The 16,523-nt window shown below is 38.4% G+C and overlaps 2 protein-coding genes across 2 annotated transcripts; both read left to right on the forward strand.

Moving 5' to 3' along the window:
• The first annotated feature begins 1,564 nt into the window (after window positions 1-1,564).
• Window positions 1,565-2,658, forward strand: LOC148695199 (uncharacterized). The gene has a single exon (XM_088698075.1). The coding sequence runs from the start codon at window positions 1,792-1,794 to the stop codon at window positions 2,374-2,376; it is 585 nt and encodes a 194-aa protein (XP_088554201.1). The 5' UTR covers window positions 1,565-1,791; the 3' UTR covers window positions 2,377-2,658.
• Window positions 2,659-10,393: 7,735 nt separating this feature from the next.
• LOC137716982 (oleosin Ara h 15.0101-like) lies at window positions 10,394-10,792 on the forward strand. The gene has a single exon (XM_068456311.2). The coding sequence runs from the start codon at window positions 10,394-10,396 to the stop codon at window positions 10,790-10,792; it is 399 nt and encodes a 132-aa protein (XP_068312412.2).
• The last annotated feature ends 5,731 nt before the right edge of the window (window positions 10,793-16,523 follow it).

The following is a 16,523-nucleotide window of genomic DNA, read 5'->3' on the forward strand; positions in this document are numbered from 1 at the left end:
CGCACACCGAGTGAGGATGAAAGTGAAGAAATATAAATGAGATGGATAAGCAATTAAATAGTTTAATTGAGAATGGTCAAGATTAATTAATTAGTTAATTAATCTTACGAAAGGTTCGTAATGGTTTTTAAGTTGGTTTTAGGTTTCGGGGCCCAAAAGGGTTTTTGGTCCACAAGGCCCATTGAGTTTAGGTTGTGTGACAACTAAAACTAAATGGAAATTAACCCAAAAACAAAGTCAAAACCGGGCAAGGGTAAGTGGTAGCAAACTTAGGTTAATTGCAAGTTTGCCACTCACATGTGAGGTAGTATAAAGTTATCTTTATAGCTTTTTCTCACTAGGGTTTTTTTGAGGCAAAGAAGAGAAACTTTTCTCCCTTTTTCTCTATAGAGGCCGGCCACTTAGGGAGACTTTTACTAGCATCTAAAATCTCTTTAAGTCATCCATCTTCTCTTCACACTACATCTTTGGTGTGGAGACTTAGAGGTACCAAACCTTTGGAACTTTTTGGAGTTCCTTTCCTCACATCCTCAAGGAGCAAAGGAGATTCAAAAGGAAGAAAAATCACAAGGAAGATTCAAGGAGCTAGGAGGTGACTTGAAGGCCCTCCGCTTAGGTGAATCCCTTGTGTAAACAAGGATGTGTTAGATTTTTTCCATGATGTGAGTAATAATAAAACCATAGTTTAGAGTATGTCAAGAAAACAAATGGACTTATATTAATATTGGACTTGTAGTAATATAATTATGATAAATTACAGAGGAGGGAAACAATAGAACTCAAACTTTTGAATTAGAGTTGGTTTCAAACTCTAAAAACTGACATGTAACTGCTGCCACGATAGGAGGGGCAGTTATCATTTTAGACAATAAATATAGCTTGGTCCCTCTTCTCAGATTACCATGTTCATATAGCACTAGTCCTATTGAAAGTGAGAACTATTACGAATCTAAGAGAAGAGAAGAACCTTGCTGCTAGTTTTTATGGCGAATCCTGCAAGTAAGCTTATTGTCTTGTACACTTAAATGAAATACTTTTACTGAGTAATACATGTTGATGTAGTTTATGGTTTGGTTGATGATGTTGATAAACAATGAATGTCTACATGTGGTATCAGAGCCGGTCAATCTGAAACAATAAACTCATACTGACAATGATATATTTCGATTTAATTCATGATCCGCTGCAAGATTATTAAATCTTTCCTTGTGTTTTATACTGCAACCAATATTACTGCAATCTGATGAATTAACTGCTACAATGAGCATTCTGTGTCATTATAATTTTTTCTAAATTGGTTGCTTGAGTTCTAATCAAATGAGAACAAATTGAAATTGTTCATTTGAGGGCAATATATAAATATTTATACTATCTGTTGATGAATCTGCAAAACGACATGAATGAGTCACCAAAGTGATATGCATACTATTAAGGTTTTACAGTTTCAATGTAGTAAAGTGGTTATAATTTGTATGCTTTATCAAGTAGAGAACTTTCCAAAGAAATAATCTACTGGGACTAGCTATGAATTATTGTACAGTGAAACATGGAACTTGCAAAGTCTGTAACCCTACTTGCCTAAAGGCATTGTATTTACATAACTTCCAGTGTTTATGTTTTGCTGTGCATGATTGGAAATTCATCTTTTGTATATATATATAGACAGTTTCTTGCTCAAAAGTGTGACTGGTTCTATAGTTGTTGGATGACAAAGAATATTAAGTTTCTTTTCTTTGTCACAAAACTCATGAATTTCGAATCAAATTTCTATAAAAAATTGTAGGTTTCAATATGCTCAACTTGATGAACATTGAGAAACTTAACGGCAATAACTTTAAGACTTGGAAGCAACAAATTGAAATGCATCTGGGGATGCTTGAATTCAACGTTGCTTTCTCCCAGCCTCAACCAACAGCCTTGACTGAAGATAGTACTGCTGCAGAAAAGGAGACATTTGCCAAATGGGAAAGGGCTAATCAAATGTCACTGTTAATCATGCAAAATGCAATGGAGGAGCATATTCGGGGTGGTATTCCAAAGTGTGACTTGGCCAAGTCGTACATGGCCCAGATTGAGGAAAAGTTTAAAAGGTCTGATAAGGCTGAGACTGGTGTTTATCTTTCAGAGTTAATCAATGCTAAGCATGATGGCGTTGGGAGTGTTAGAGAGCATTTGCTCAAACTTGTCAACCTCTCTAACAAACTGAATGCAATGGACATTGCCATAGCTGACCAATTCCTTGTTCATTTAGCTTTATTCTCACTGCCAAATGATTATGAGCAAATTAAGGTGAGCTATAATACTCAGAAGGAAACATGGAATATCACTGAACTGATTTCCATCTGCTGCCAAGAAGAAGAAAGAATGAAGAAGTAAAAAATTGACAGCGTCAATCTGATTCATGCTAGAAAAGGAAAGAATAAAGCTACTGGAACTTCTAAGTTTGACAAAGGGAAGTCGAATTACACAGGTTCCAAACCAAATGCTGCACAAGGGTCAAAGAAACATGGTTCAAATTCTGCAGGACCTAATAAAGGTGATACTCCTTCCACGAGTTCTAGTCTTAAGATAAATAAACCCCACTTCAAGAGGTGTCATCATTGCAATTCTTTCGAGCACTTAAGGAAGGATTGTGCAGGATTCAAAGCATGGCTCATTAAGAAAGGTATAAAACAAATAAATGTTTTTGTAACAGTAGAATCAAACATGGTTTTTATTCCTCAAAATTCTTGGTGGTTTGATACCGGCTGTTCCATGCATATAACCAATTCTTTACAGGGATTTCAAAGCCAAGAGAGCCAAAATAAGGAGCATTACAGTGTTTATGTTGGAAATGGAAGTCGTGTCAATGTTGAGTCTGTTGGTCAAGTTATGTTAAAACTCTCTTCGGGTTATGTTTTGGTGTTAAATAATGTCCTTTATGTACCTTCAATGAGAAGGAATTTGTTGTCAGCTACTAAGTTTGTACAAGATGGTTTTTCATATGTTGGTGATGACTTAAGTATTCGTTTTTATTTAAAGGATCAGTTGGATAATTTGTTGGGTTATGCTTCTCTTAATTCTGATCTTTGGCAGATCCAGTGTACCTATTTTCATGAATGTCATAATGTTAGTCATTCAGCCTCAAAGAGAATGCTCACTAATGATAATTCTTCTATGTTATGGCATAGGAGACTTGGGCATATATCTAAGGAGAGAATGATGAGATTGGTGAAATCAGGTTCATTGCCAAATCTAAGTTTTCACGACTTAGAAAATTGTATTGACTGTTATAAGGGTAAAACCACTTCATCAAATAACAAGTCAAATTCGAAGAGAAGCAATGATCTTTTAGAAATTATTCATACTGACGTTTGTGGTCCATTTCCAACTAGAACAATTTGTGGCAACTCTTATTTTATGCTTTTTATAGATGATTTCTCTCGGTATACATATCTTTATTTGATTTCTGAAAAAACACAGGTTTTGAATTGTTTTAAAATCTTTAAACTTGAAGTGGAAAAACAATTGGAAAAACACATTAAGGTTGTAAGATTAGACCGTGGAGGAGAATATTTTGGTAGGTTTACAGAAGCTGGCCAACAAAAGGGACCATTTGCCATGTATTTGCAACAAGAAGGCATAGTTGCTCAGTATACTACACCTAGTACGCCCTCCCAAAATGGAGTTGCAGAACGTAGAAATCGAACCTTAAAGGAGATGGTTAGGAGTATGTTTTCCCATTCACAACTCCCTGAGTTTCTTTGGGGAGAGGCTATAAGAGCAGCTAATTACATATTAAATCGTGTACCAAGTAAAGCTGTTTGTTCAACTCCTTTTGAACTTTGGACAGGAAGGACGCCCATTTTTTCACATTTCCATACCTGGGGTTGTCGATGTGAAGCTCGTTTATACAATCCCCATGAGAAGAAATTGGATATGAGGACTACAAGTTGTTACTTTGTAGGGTATCCTGAGAAATCCAAGGGCTATCGTTTTTATTGCCCTAATGCACACTCGTTTGGCAGAGAGCAACAATGCCAAGTTCATTGAAGATGGTGGAGCTTTGTACTCCCATTCAAGGAATAGTTATGTGTTTGAACAAATGGAAGAGAATAATCAGTCATCTACAAATGGTACGAGTGTTCTAACTTTGCCAACAACTATTCCATCAAATAGTGCACTTTCACAGGTCCGTGAGCAACTTACTCCAATGCATGAGCATCAAGATGTCGTTCACGACATTGACGAAATGTTGATCCCTCAAGCAATTTCAAGTCAACATGCAGCAACACCACCAATCTCAAGTGGACATGCAGAATCCTCTAATCCAACAACACTGATGCAGGCAGCTGTTCCTCTTAGGAAATCACAAAGAACCAGAAAGTCAGCATTATCAAATGATTATGTGACCTATTTGAACGAAGTAGAGTATGATTTTGGTGATGTTGATGATCCCACCACATATAATGCGGCCATAGAAAGTCCACAAGCCTCCTTATGGCATGCTGCCATGCAAGATGAGTTGAATTCCATGAAAGCAAATGGTGTCTGGAGCTTGGTTGAAGGAACAAATGATATAAAGCCAATCGGGAACAAATGGGTGTTTAAGACCAAAAAAGACAGCAATGGGAATATTGAACGACATAAGGCCAGGTTGGTGGCTAAAGGTTTTACACAGAAAGAGGGACTGGACTACACAGAAACATTTTCACCTATTTCCACCAAGGATTCCTTTAGAGTCATCATGGCTCTCACAGCTCACTTTGACCTTGTGTTGCATCAAATGGACATCAAAACTGCTTTTCTGAATGGCAATCTTGATGAAACCATTTATATGAAACATCCACAGGGATTCATTGAAAGGGGGAAATAGAGTTATGTATGCAAGCTCAATAAGTCGATCTATGGACTTAAGCAAGCCTCTAGACAATGGTACAAGAAATTTGATCAGGTAGTGACTTCACTTGGCTTTGTAGAAAATAAAATTGACAACTGTATATATATGAAGTTGATAAGATCAGATTTCATCTTCATTGTTTTATATGTTGATGACATACTTTTGGCTAGTTCAAGTGTTCAATTGCTTAATGAAACCAAAAGTATGTTATCTAACAGTTTTGACATGAAAGATTTGGGTGAAGCACACTTTGTTTTGGGCATTGAAATTGTGAGGAATAGGTCAAGGAGAACCATTGGTCTTTCTCAAAAGAACTATATTGACAAAGTTCTTAAGAGATTCAACATGGCAAATTGCAGCAATGGTGATGTACCTATAGGCAAAGGAGATAAACTTTCCTTGGCTCAGTGTCCAGTTACAAACCTTGAGATTGAAGACATGAAAAGTAAGCCTTATGCTTCATTAGTGGGAAGTGTGATGTATGCACAAGTATGCACTAGACCAGACTTGGCTTTTGCATTGAGTGTCTTAGGGAGATTTCAATCGAATCCCGGTGTGGCACACTGGAATGCAGGAAAGAAAGTTCTAAGGTACTTGAAGAAGACCCGAGATTATGTTTTGGGGTTTCATGTAGTAGAAAATTTGGAAGTGGTATGCTACACTGATGCCGACTTAGGTGGTTGTGTGGATGATAGGATGTCAACAAGTGGATATATTTTTATGATGTGTGGAGGTGCAGTCTCATGGAGGAGTAAGAAGCAAACTACAAAGGCTGTGTCAACAATGGAATCGGAATACATTGGTTGTTTCGAGGCAATGAAGCAAAGTAATTGGCTAAGAAACTTAATTCGTGAAATGGAGGTTGTAAGGAGCATTGAAAAGCCTTTGAAGATCTATTGTGACAATGCTGCAGCTGTTTTCTTTGCTAAAAACAATAGAAGATCAGAGGCATCAAGGCTCATGGACATCAAATATTTGAAAATACAAGACAAGGTCAGGGAGAAAGTAATTGAGATAGAACATATTGGAACTTTCAACATGATTGCAGACCCATTGACAAAGGCCTTACATGTGACAGCTTTCCAACGACATGTAACTAATATGGGTTTGCAAGGATGTCTTGATAATGTTTGAATGTGGGAGTAAGGTATGATAACTTTACTTATATTGATGATTTGATGTTTATAAAGCTATGTTGTTTGGTATAGCTTCAGACAACATTTCTTATATGCAATTTGCATTTTTGGTTATTTCATGTGCTTCATGGAATGTTACGTAATGCAGAAATAATGAAGGATACATAAAGGTATCAAGAGGACCAATCAAATGTGGGAGCAATACTGGTACCATTTAGCTCTCTACTGAAGCTCTCCAATTTTGCGATGCTTTCACTTGATTTGATCAGTTTGTAATTCTGGAGTACTCATATGATGTATTATGTATGAAGTTTTCTTGAGTTCAACTGATGAGTAATTGTGGATGATTGTAAAAGTCATTATGATTAATAAAAGTCGGTGATCACCTTCGTTTGCTTGAACATATATGTTCTGTATGGTTTAATTATATTCATGTGGGAGAATGTTAGATTTTTTCCATGATGTGAGTAATAATAAAATCATAGTTTAGAGTATGTCAAGAAAACAAATGGACTTATATTAATATTGGACTTGTAGTAATATAATTATGATAAATTACAGAGGAGGGAAACAATAGAACTCAAACTTTTGAATTAGAGTTGGTTTCAAACTCTAAAAACTGACATGTAACTGCTGCCACGATAGGAGGGGCAGTTATCATTTTAGACAATAAATATAGCTTGGTCCCTCTTCTCAGATTACCATGTTCATATAGCACTAGTCCTATTGAAAGTGAGAACTATTACGAATCTAAGAGAAGAGAAGAACCTTGTTGCTAGTTTTTATGGAGAATCCTGCAAGTAAGCTTATTGTCTTGTACACTTAAATGGAATACTTTTACTGAGTAATAATTTTATGTTGATGTAGTTTATGGTTTGGTTGATGATGATGATAAACAATGAATGTCTACAGGATGAGCTTCAAGGGTAATGAATCTCAAAAACTCTCTTCTCTTTAATGTTGTTAAAGAGTCTTGTGGTTTACCATTCACTGGGCTTTGAAAGTCATGGGTTTTAGAAATGCACACCTACTTTAATGTGTTAATAGTTTGCCTATGTGTTCAAATGTTCTCACATGTTCTTAGCTAAGAAAAAAAATTTCCTTCAATTTTCCTTCAAGTGGTATCAAAGCCTAAGTCTAGTGTATGGTGAATCATTTTGAGTTTTGTGTTTTTCATGGTTTGTGATTTAAATGTTGTAAATGTTACAAGCTTTGTTCTTGCTTTTTGAATATAAATTTTGCTTGAAAATTTAGCATCTCAAATGTTGTACATGTAGTTCATTTAAGCATGAATTTTGGAAGAACTATCTCGACAACTTGAGCACATCACTAGTTGAGAGGTAGGTGGCTTAAGAACTAACCAAGACATAGCAAATGTGAGCCACACAATGACCAACAAGTTGCTCGAGAATCTAATTTACGAGGTTTGAGAGAGTAGGCTTGCCAACAAACAGAATAGACCACCTCTTTAAAGAAAAATGCTCCCCTAGGAGGAGAAATGCCGCTACCAGTGCAGGCCGATGTAGAGTTTAACCGAATCAGAACAATTGATTTGGAAAAACCATATGGAGAAATTAATACTCGTTCGGTCGAGATCGACCGAGGATTAGAGTAACATCTATCGACGTGGATGAAGTTCAAAAGATGATTGATTTCGCCTTGAAGAAGGGGCTGAAAGTTATAAAATTTATCCATCCCCACTCGGCTTTTGTCGAAAGATTTGAGTATCCTGAAGATTCAAAATCCCATATTTCGGCCTTTTTGCTGGGGAATCATCCTTGTCCTCATTGGAACACTTGGCTAAATTCACTGCCCAATGCGAAGATGTCAACAACAATTCCCACAAAATGCAGTTGTTTAACTTCTCATTGATAGCCACGACATTTGCATGGTATATCAACCTTTCATCGAATTCAGCGCAAAACTGGGGGGAATTGGACAAGAAATTTCATGAGTAATTCTATCGACTATGGATGGAAGTGTCAGTATCATCCTTGGCCAAAATGGCTCAGGCATTTGATGAATCACCAATGGAATACCTTACCAAATTTAAATCGGCTAGGAATTGGTGTCGAGTACTCCTTCCTGAGGTCAAATACGTTCGGATTGCCCAAAACGGTCTAGACATGGAATACAAGAAGAAATTCCTGGGAGCAAACTTCCAAGATATGCAAGAGCTGGCCCAACATGTTGAGCAATATGATTATTTGCTCAAAGAAGAAAAAATCTCAAAGACACCAACTCGAGGAACAATGTACAAGAATCCGTCACTGAGCTATCCATCGTCTAGGGGGCGATGAGTCCCAATATATTAGTGTGGCTGCAGTCGAGATTGTGATTGACAAGCCTTATGTGACCACATGTGGCTTACATTAGAAGTAGCTACACGTGTGTACTGTGGCTACACGTAGCTTACATCAGAAGTGCCAGTATGCACTGATTGAATGAGCATTTTAGAGATTTTATTTTGGTGAGCGGGGACAATTTGTACAAAAAAAATTTGTATTAGAAAACTTTGCACTTTATCAAACTCTTGAAATCTAATTATTTTATATATTTTATTAATTATTTATATTTACAATTATTTTTTGTCTTTCAACTTACGTAGCCTACTATTTGATTTTATGCATAAAAAGAATTAATGTGAATAGTGAGAGAGAGGTTTCTAAATTTGTGGAGAGAGAAGGAGGTCCCAAATTTGAAAAAATGAAGTGACTTTAACACACATTTTTTCAGCCTTCACACACATCTTTATTTATGGTCATCAAATTAAATAAATTAAGCGAAATCAACGTCAGATTAAACAAGATGTGTGAGAAGTTAAAAAATAGAACAATACTTGGCTACTCAAAGAATGAGTAGACCTATGTATTTGCTGCAATAAATTAACTAAACGACCTTAGTTTTAGGGAAGTGTTATTGGCATTTTGGTGGATGCTTGATTATAGTGCTACTGGTGCTGGATACTTAGTCCCTTGATAATATTCTTAAGTGCATGTATCTAAATTTGTCGGTATACGTTTTTGTATATTTTTTATTTATAAATTTGTGAGTGTACTAAAGAGATCAAATGTATTATTTACCTCTTCAAGTTTCTGATATATATGTGTATATATTCTGATGCTCTTCTGGCTTTCCTTGGTTAAAATGAAGATCAATTATTGATGCTTTCCACTTTCTGTATGTGCTGAGTCACATTATGTTGATTACTCTGTTGAGTCAACAAATAGAGCAACACTGTGGAACTTAGCTAAAGTCAGCTATAAATTTTGTTAAAATCCTAATGAAACATACAGAGCACGACAATGAAATATACGGAGCAACATGATTTGGATTCAGGACTACCTTTATTTTCATTGTGTTAGAATGCTTATGTTATAATTGTGTTGAAGATGTTAAAATTTTAGATTTCAATTTTGTTTTCATTTTTCCAAAAAATAAAAATAAAAATAAAACGGAACATGGCCGAAACCAAACCGGAAAAAACCGAACCGAAAAAAATTGAACCGAACTGAATTGAACCGAAATTTTGGTTCGGTTTCGATTTTGGTAAAAAGCCGAACCGTTTCAAACCGAACCCAGCCCTAATAGTTCCTACTCATCCGTGAGTAACCAATCATTGTTCTAAAAACTATGTGTTAAAATCACTACCGTAGCGGGATCCAAATTCAACTTGCAGTTTTGAACCCAAGGACAATGACTATCTACTGTAAATAAGTTTTTCTTTCTAACCTGACTCGATGCCAAATGGCCCTCAACTCAAAATCGGAGAGATGCTCTCTTTTCATTAATTCAATAATTAGTGCGTTAAGTGTGATTAAGTGGGGATTACACTTGAGTAGGCTTAATTTAGGATAAAGATTAAACTTCTAATCTGAAAAAGAACGTGACATTCGTGAAACTCTTATTTGTAAATAATAACTACCAAGGGAAAGCCTTAACTAATTTGGTATATAATTTTGTGGGTGTTGTATTTTGATTAATTAAGAGAAGCTAAGATTCGAGCTTCTAATTTGTGTGAGATGGACCAACAAAATATAATAGTGAGGATCGCAAAATATGAATTGTAAGGTTTAGATTCGTGGCTCTGAACATAGATATCCGGTGAGAAATCTCAGTTCTTTTTCCTTCTCGAACTCACTAGTTGCCAGCTAGCCCTCGCCGCACACGAGAGCAAGGATGCCACGCATTACTTTCTTCAACCAACGTGTTTCACTCGTATGAATTCAAACCCATGCAACAAACCTCGTGGCATACAACACCAACCTCTTGTACTGCCGCGTGTCCACCCATGATGCATCCACCTCCCTCTCTCCTCATATTTATTCATCCGTCGATCAGAACAGTTACATTCTGAAAGATCACAACTGTGTTCACCATGGCCGATCAATCACGCCAGCAACAACTGACCCGAAAGCTCCACGACCAAGACCAGGACCAGTGGCAGCTGTTGGCCCCCTCCTCCTCCGCAGCCGGCCAGACTGGCAAGTTCCTGACCGCGGGCGCAGCTGGTATCACGCTCTTGATGTTATCCGGGTTAACTTTAACCGGGACAGTGATGGCCCTCATCATGGCCACCCCGGTTTTGGTCCTGTTTAGTCCGGTTCTAGTACCGGCTGCGATTGTCCTGTTCCTGACGGCAGCTGGTCTTGTTTTCTCCGGCGGGTGCGGCATGGCAGCAATACTGGCGTTTTCGTGGATGTATAAGAATGTGTCGAGTTACGTGGCTGCTACGAAAAGGGGTAACCCGTATGGGCAGTTCGCACAAATTGGTTAGTAGATTTGAATGTGATTTTAGAGGGACTATCTTTTAAGTTTTACTTTGTAGGCCACATGATGTGGCAGTTGATGTTAGATAAGTGATGTTTAATGTCGTTCCAGCCTCCTCTTTTCCGTCAAATTCAATTCACTTGAACCCTAAGTCTACTATAATTTACGGCAATATCCTGGCCTTCTACATTTGGATTAAAATGATGACTTTAACCTCGTGATGTGATAGTCAATGGTCACGTCTGTTTTATTTAACAGAAAATTGGTGGAAGTTCAGGTATATATTGCCAACGATGTTCGCCGCAATCCCTTAATTATTATGTTTTTCACACGAGGATCACATTGAAAATACCCTCTCACTTTGATCGAACCCATTTGCGAAAGGGAAAATGCAAGCCCCTCTTCCATCCCAACCCAAATTCAACCATTTCCCCAGCTATAAAAAGATATATAGTTGAGGTTGACCATTTCCCCAGCTTATAAAAAGATAGTTGGGGTTGATAAAAGGATACAGGTTTTACCGTTGGGGTTTTTTAAATTTAGGCCTTAGATTTTAACCTGGGTTTTCAAAATCTAATATAAGTTTTAAATAAAACTTATCATATTGAAGTAATTATAGCACATTATTATTATTTATAAACTTACTATTCGAAATTCTTTACTCAATTATAATTAATGTATATTTTTTGTGCTTCAATATGATACAAATTCATTCGAAATTCAAATTATTATATTCGTTCAAAATTCAAATTATTATTAATAAAAAATTCAACAACAAAACAAAAAATAATTTATATGCATAATTTTTGGTATTTTATTTTATTCTTAGGTATGGAAGTATCATTACATAAGTTTCGGTATTTCGGTACGAATATATCAGTACATAATTTATATGAATATATCAGTACATAATTTTAGGTACTTTATTTTACTTTTAGGTACAGAAGAAGTATCGATATGTAAGTTTCGGTACGAATGTATCGATACTTACGCTTTGGTACGAATGTATCTATACAAATGTGTAGGTAACTATAATCTCTAAACATATATTTATACGTAATATGCATATACATATATATATATATAGAGAAATTCATGCACAATAAAAAATATATAATAATATATGACTACATTTTTATTATTTATGGGAATCCATGTGACAGCCCGTCCCGAGAATTTAAAAAACGTACGCGTGAAAAGACAGTTTTACCCCTAGTGCGTTTCCTTTACGTTTTGTGGTTGTTTTGGGTTCCTTGTTGGCATGTTTTGGGCCACACACACTAACCTGCACCCACATCCTTTCCCTTGCCCTGTACCCCCTATCCTGAGTTCTCTTTCCCTTCCCATTTTCCATACAACGTACGGACACACCCACAAACCCATCAAACCTCCACAGATCGAAGAAACCTAGTACATATCCAGGCTCGTAGAAGTCCAACCATACCCATTTCAGGTAAGAATACCTTCGTTTTCACGTCGAACTCACGATGCTCGATTTTGGTACTGTTCATGCACACGTAATTTCTCACGTTTTTGGGAATTTCAAGCTTGTAGGAAGCTTGGTGAGGTCCCTAGGAGGCTCTGGGTGGTTCATTAGAAGGTTTTGGAAGTCGGGATCACGAGTTTCGAGGTTGGCCGGAGTTGGGGTGATTTTCCAGGTGAGATTTCGTGGATTTTAGCACTTGAAAGTGGTATGATTGTGTTCCTCTCGTTGTAAGCTTCATTTTGGTACCAATTTTGTGAAATTCGGTTGAAAAACGAAGAAGATAGGATGATTTGAAAATTTCCTGGTTTTCCAGCGCCGGAGGCTCGCCGGAGAAGACGACGGAATATTCCATCAAATCTGACGGAATATTCCGTCAAATCTGACGGAATATTCCTGACGCCGTTGACGGTTACCGTTAGGGATAACAGAATATTCCTAACGGCATCAACTGACCCCGTCAACGTGTCAGGCACGTGCCTGCGTGTGGCCGTGCCTTGGCTGGCGCGTAGGGGCGCGTGCGACGGTGAAAAATTATTTTAAAAATATGAGGATGTTCCTGAGGTTGAGTAGATCACGTTGGTGTATTCATACACCCCATTTAAGCATTGTATGAGAAGTTATTTCTAAAGGTTGGTTATGTGCTTTAAAATTAACGTTTTTGTAGTTGTTTCGCATATAGGTGATACCTATCCCGAGGACGAGCATGGTCACTCGAGGCAGGGGGGTTACGACCCTTCCACATACCAGTGAGTGGGCTTTTGATTTTCCGTATATACCTATATACTTATATTTTCCCAGAAATTGATTTAAATGTTTATTCGTTTATATGCCATGCATTATATTACCGTTGTTATGCATCGTTAGTTGCATTATTAATTGTTTATATATATATATGCATATTTGGTGTTGCGGACGCACAGGTAAGTGCCAGGTAAGTGTTATTCATGTTTACATTAAGTAGTGATTTGAGATGCTTAGAGAGCTCATAACCTGCACCCCCGGTGTTAGTGCTCCCGCCCAGAGTTGGGCACAGTCCTTCACATGATGTTCACCTCCCGCACCACACGCTCAGCTTGGATCCAAGTTAGGTGCACAGTCCTGTCGTATAGACCACTCTAGGTGGTTCTGACTCGTAGGTGACCCACGATTATTCGCCCAGCCTTCACGTGATCGTAGCACTTGAGCGTATATATATGTTACACCCAGGCCTGTCGTACAGACCACTTTAGGTGGTTCCGACTCGTGTGCAGGTCTAGTTAGTGAGATTGAGATTTGAGCTCTAGATTCAGCCGTACAGGTCACGTTAGGTGACTCCGGCTGCCAGATTATAATAGTGATATGATTATACCTGAGCACTTGCATTTCATTTTGAGATTTTGGCATGGCATATTCTTGAGCATGATTGACATATATATATATATATATATATATCTATTTTCTGGGAAGTATACAGGTTTTACGGCGAGGGGTTAAAACTCATTTATTAAATGGTTTTCGAAAAACTTTGTTTTTGCCCACTCACGCTTTTGTTTTGCGCCCCTCCAGGTTCTAGTTGACTAGCAGGTTTGGTGGTTTCCCAGAGGACTTTCCCGGCTTTTCTGACAGACGATCACCAGCGTAGGGCCACCTTCGGGTGTACCGTTGTTGCGTCTTTTTCATTTGGACTGCTTTAGGCTTTATGCTCTGGAATTAGCGTCGCACTTACATTGCACCTATTATTACTTTATGTAAAATCAGTTTTTAATTATTCGTACTATTTATATTATTATTTTATTAGTTTCCGCACTGTGCACATGGCTACGTCTGTAACATCCCGTCCCAAATTTCATTTTAACGTACTTGGAGAATTACGATTTTACCCCTAATCTATTCGTTTACGTGTAGTTTTGTGTAGTGTTGTGTTGTAGGACCACACACACACTCACACATCACTCTCACTCTCCCGGGATTCCCTCCCTCATTCCCTCACTTTCTGTCACTTTGTCTCTCTCTCTCCCTCCTCAAGCTCCATTATTCTTCTTCTTCCTCTACACACGGACACACATACAAGCATAATCAAACCTTCACCAATCAAGAAACTAAGACCACCATCGTGTTCGTGGAGCTGAGAGGAGTTCAAAGGTGCCATTTTCAGGTAAGAATATAGATGTTTTCACGTCGTTTCAACGAGGTCCGATTATTGCACTGTTCATGCAAACCTAAACTAGTGTGCTTTTGGAATTTCTAAGCTTGTAGATGTGTTTGTGAGGTCCCAAGGAGCCTTGGAGTAGTTCGTTGGGTGAATTTGGACGTCACGATCGTCCTGTGCAAAGTTGGCCGAGTTTTGACCTTGAAGACAGGTGAGATTTCATGGTTTTTAGGCCTTAAAACTAGTCTAACGTTGTTCTACTAGTCCTAGGCTTCATTTTGGTATAAAGAACGTGAAATTTGGTTGAAAAACGAAGGAGAAAACAAGGTTTGAAAAATTCCCAGTTTTCCGGCGACGGCGCCGGCGACGGCGACTAGCCGGAGAAGAAAGGAGAATATTCCTTTAAGTTTAACGGAATATTCCTAACGGCAGTGACGGCGTCAGTTAACGGCGTCAGTTAAGGTTAACGGAATATTCCGTCAGGTTAACGGAATATTCCTGACGGCGTCTGTTGACACCGTCAGTGTGCAGTGCACGTGACTGCGCGTGGGGGCGCGTGGGTCAGTGACTGTTCAGGCGCGTGGGGGCGCGTGCGTGGTCCAAAAATTATTTTAAAAATATGGGTGTGATCCTGAGGTTGTGTAGATCACATTGGTATATTCATTTGTCCAATTTGAGCAATGTATGAGAAGTTATTACGAGAAGTTGCTTAGGTGCTTTTAAATTAATGTTTTCGTAACTTTGTCGCGTATAGGTGATTCGTTTTCCGAGGACGAGCGTTCACACTCGAGGCAGGGGGGCTACGACCCTTCTAATTATCAGTGAGTGGGCTTTTGTTTTCCGTATATACCTATATACATTTAAATTCCCAGAAATAGATTAAAAAGAGTAATTGATTTATGTCATGCACTTTATTATTATCACTTATGCATCATCACATGCATTTGTAACGGCATACATTTATATATGTGTATTGGTGCTGTTGACGCACAGGTAAGTGCCAGGTAAGTGGTACTGTTGTTTGTATGCAGTAATAGTTTGAGATTGCTTAGAGAGCTCATAATCTGCACCCCCGGTGTTAGTGCTCCCGCCCAGTGAGGGGCATAGCCTTCACGTGTATGTTCACCCGCACCGCATGCTCGCCTTGGATCCAAGTTAGGTGCCTAGGCTTGTCGTACATACCACACTAGGTGGTTCCGACTCGTAGGTGACCCGCGATTTATCGCCCAGCTTCACGTGATCGTAGCACTAGAGCATACATATATATATTACACCAGCCTGTCGTACAAACCACGTTAGGTGGCTCCGACTCGTGTGCAGATTCAGATGTTGAGTTGAGATTGGAGCTCTATATGCAGCGGTACATGTCACGTTAGGTGACTCCCGGCTGCCAGTTTATATGTGATTGATGTGAATTATGCTTGAGTATTTATAGTTGATTATGAAATTCCGTTGTGGCATATTCTCAAGCATGAATGACATATTGTGAGCATGAATGGCATATGTGGAGCATGATTGACATACCTATACATACGTATATATGTTCATTTTCTGGGAAGTATACAGGTTTTACGGCGAGGGGTTAGAATGTATTTTGCTAAAGAGTTTTCAAAGAGCTTTGTTTTTGCCCACTCACGCTTTTGTTTTTGCGCCCCTCCAGGTTCTAGTGGTCTAGCAAGTTCGGTGGTTTATCCCAGAGGGCGTCCCGGCATTTCTGACAGACATTCACCATTGTAGGGTCACCTTCGGGTGTAAATACGTAGTATCTTTTCTTTTTGGACTGTTGTAGACTTGCTCTGTATTGTGTCTCACATACACTAGTACTTTGTATGCTTTTAGGTTTTTATTTATTCGTACTTTTATATTACTATCTTAATAGCTTCCGCACGCGCACATGGCTACGTCACCTTCGCGTGACGGCCAGCATGCCCTGATCTCGGTCGGGGTGTGTCAGTTTGGTATCAGAGCCTAGGTTTGGCAGTCCTGTGTCTTTGTGAGTATTCTAATAATTGGTGTCTTTTGTCAGAATCATGCCGCCTCGTCGGGAACCACGTCGCTCAGATGAGCCTAGTTTCCCTGATCTTACTCAGTTGGGGGAAGTGATTGCTACAGCCCTTCAAACAG

This window comes from Pyrus communis, chromosome 8 (genome assembly GCF_041283825.1).
Source record: "Pyrus communis isolate YQ-2024b chromosome 8, ASM4128382v1, whole genome shotgun sequence".
In the NCBI taxonomy this organism is placed as follows: domain Eukaryota; kingdom Viridiplantae; phylum Streptophyta; class Magnoliopsida; order Rosales; family Rosaceae; genus Pyrus; species Pyrus communis.

Coding starts and splice junctions, on each gene's coding strand:
- LOC148695199 (XM_088698075.1), top strand. CDS start 1,792: ATGCTCAACTTGATGAACATTGAGAAACTTAACGGCAATAACTTTAAG.
- LOC137716982 (XM_068456311.2), top strand. CDS start 10,394: ATGGCCGATCAATCACGCCAGCAACAACTGACCCGAAAGCTCCACGAC.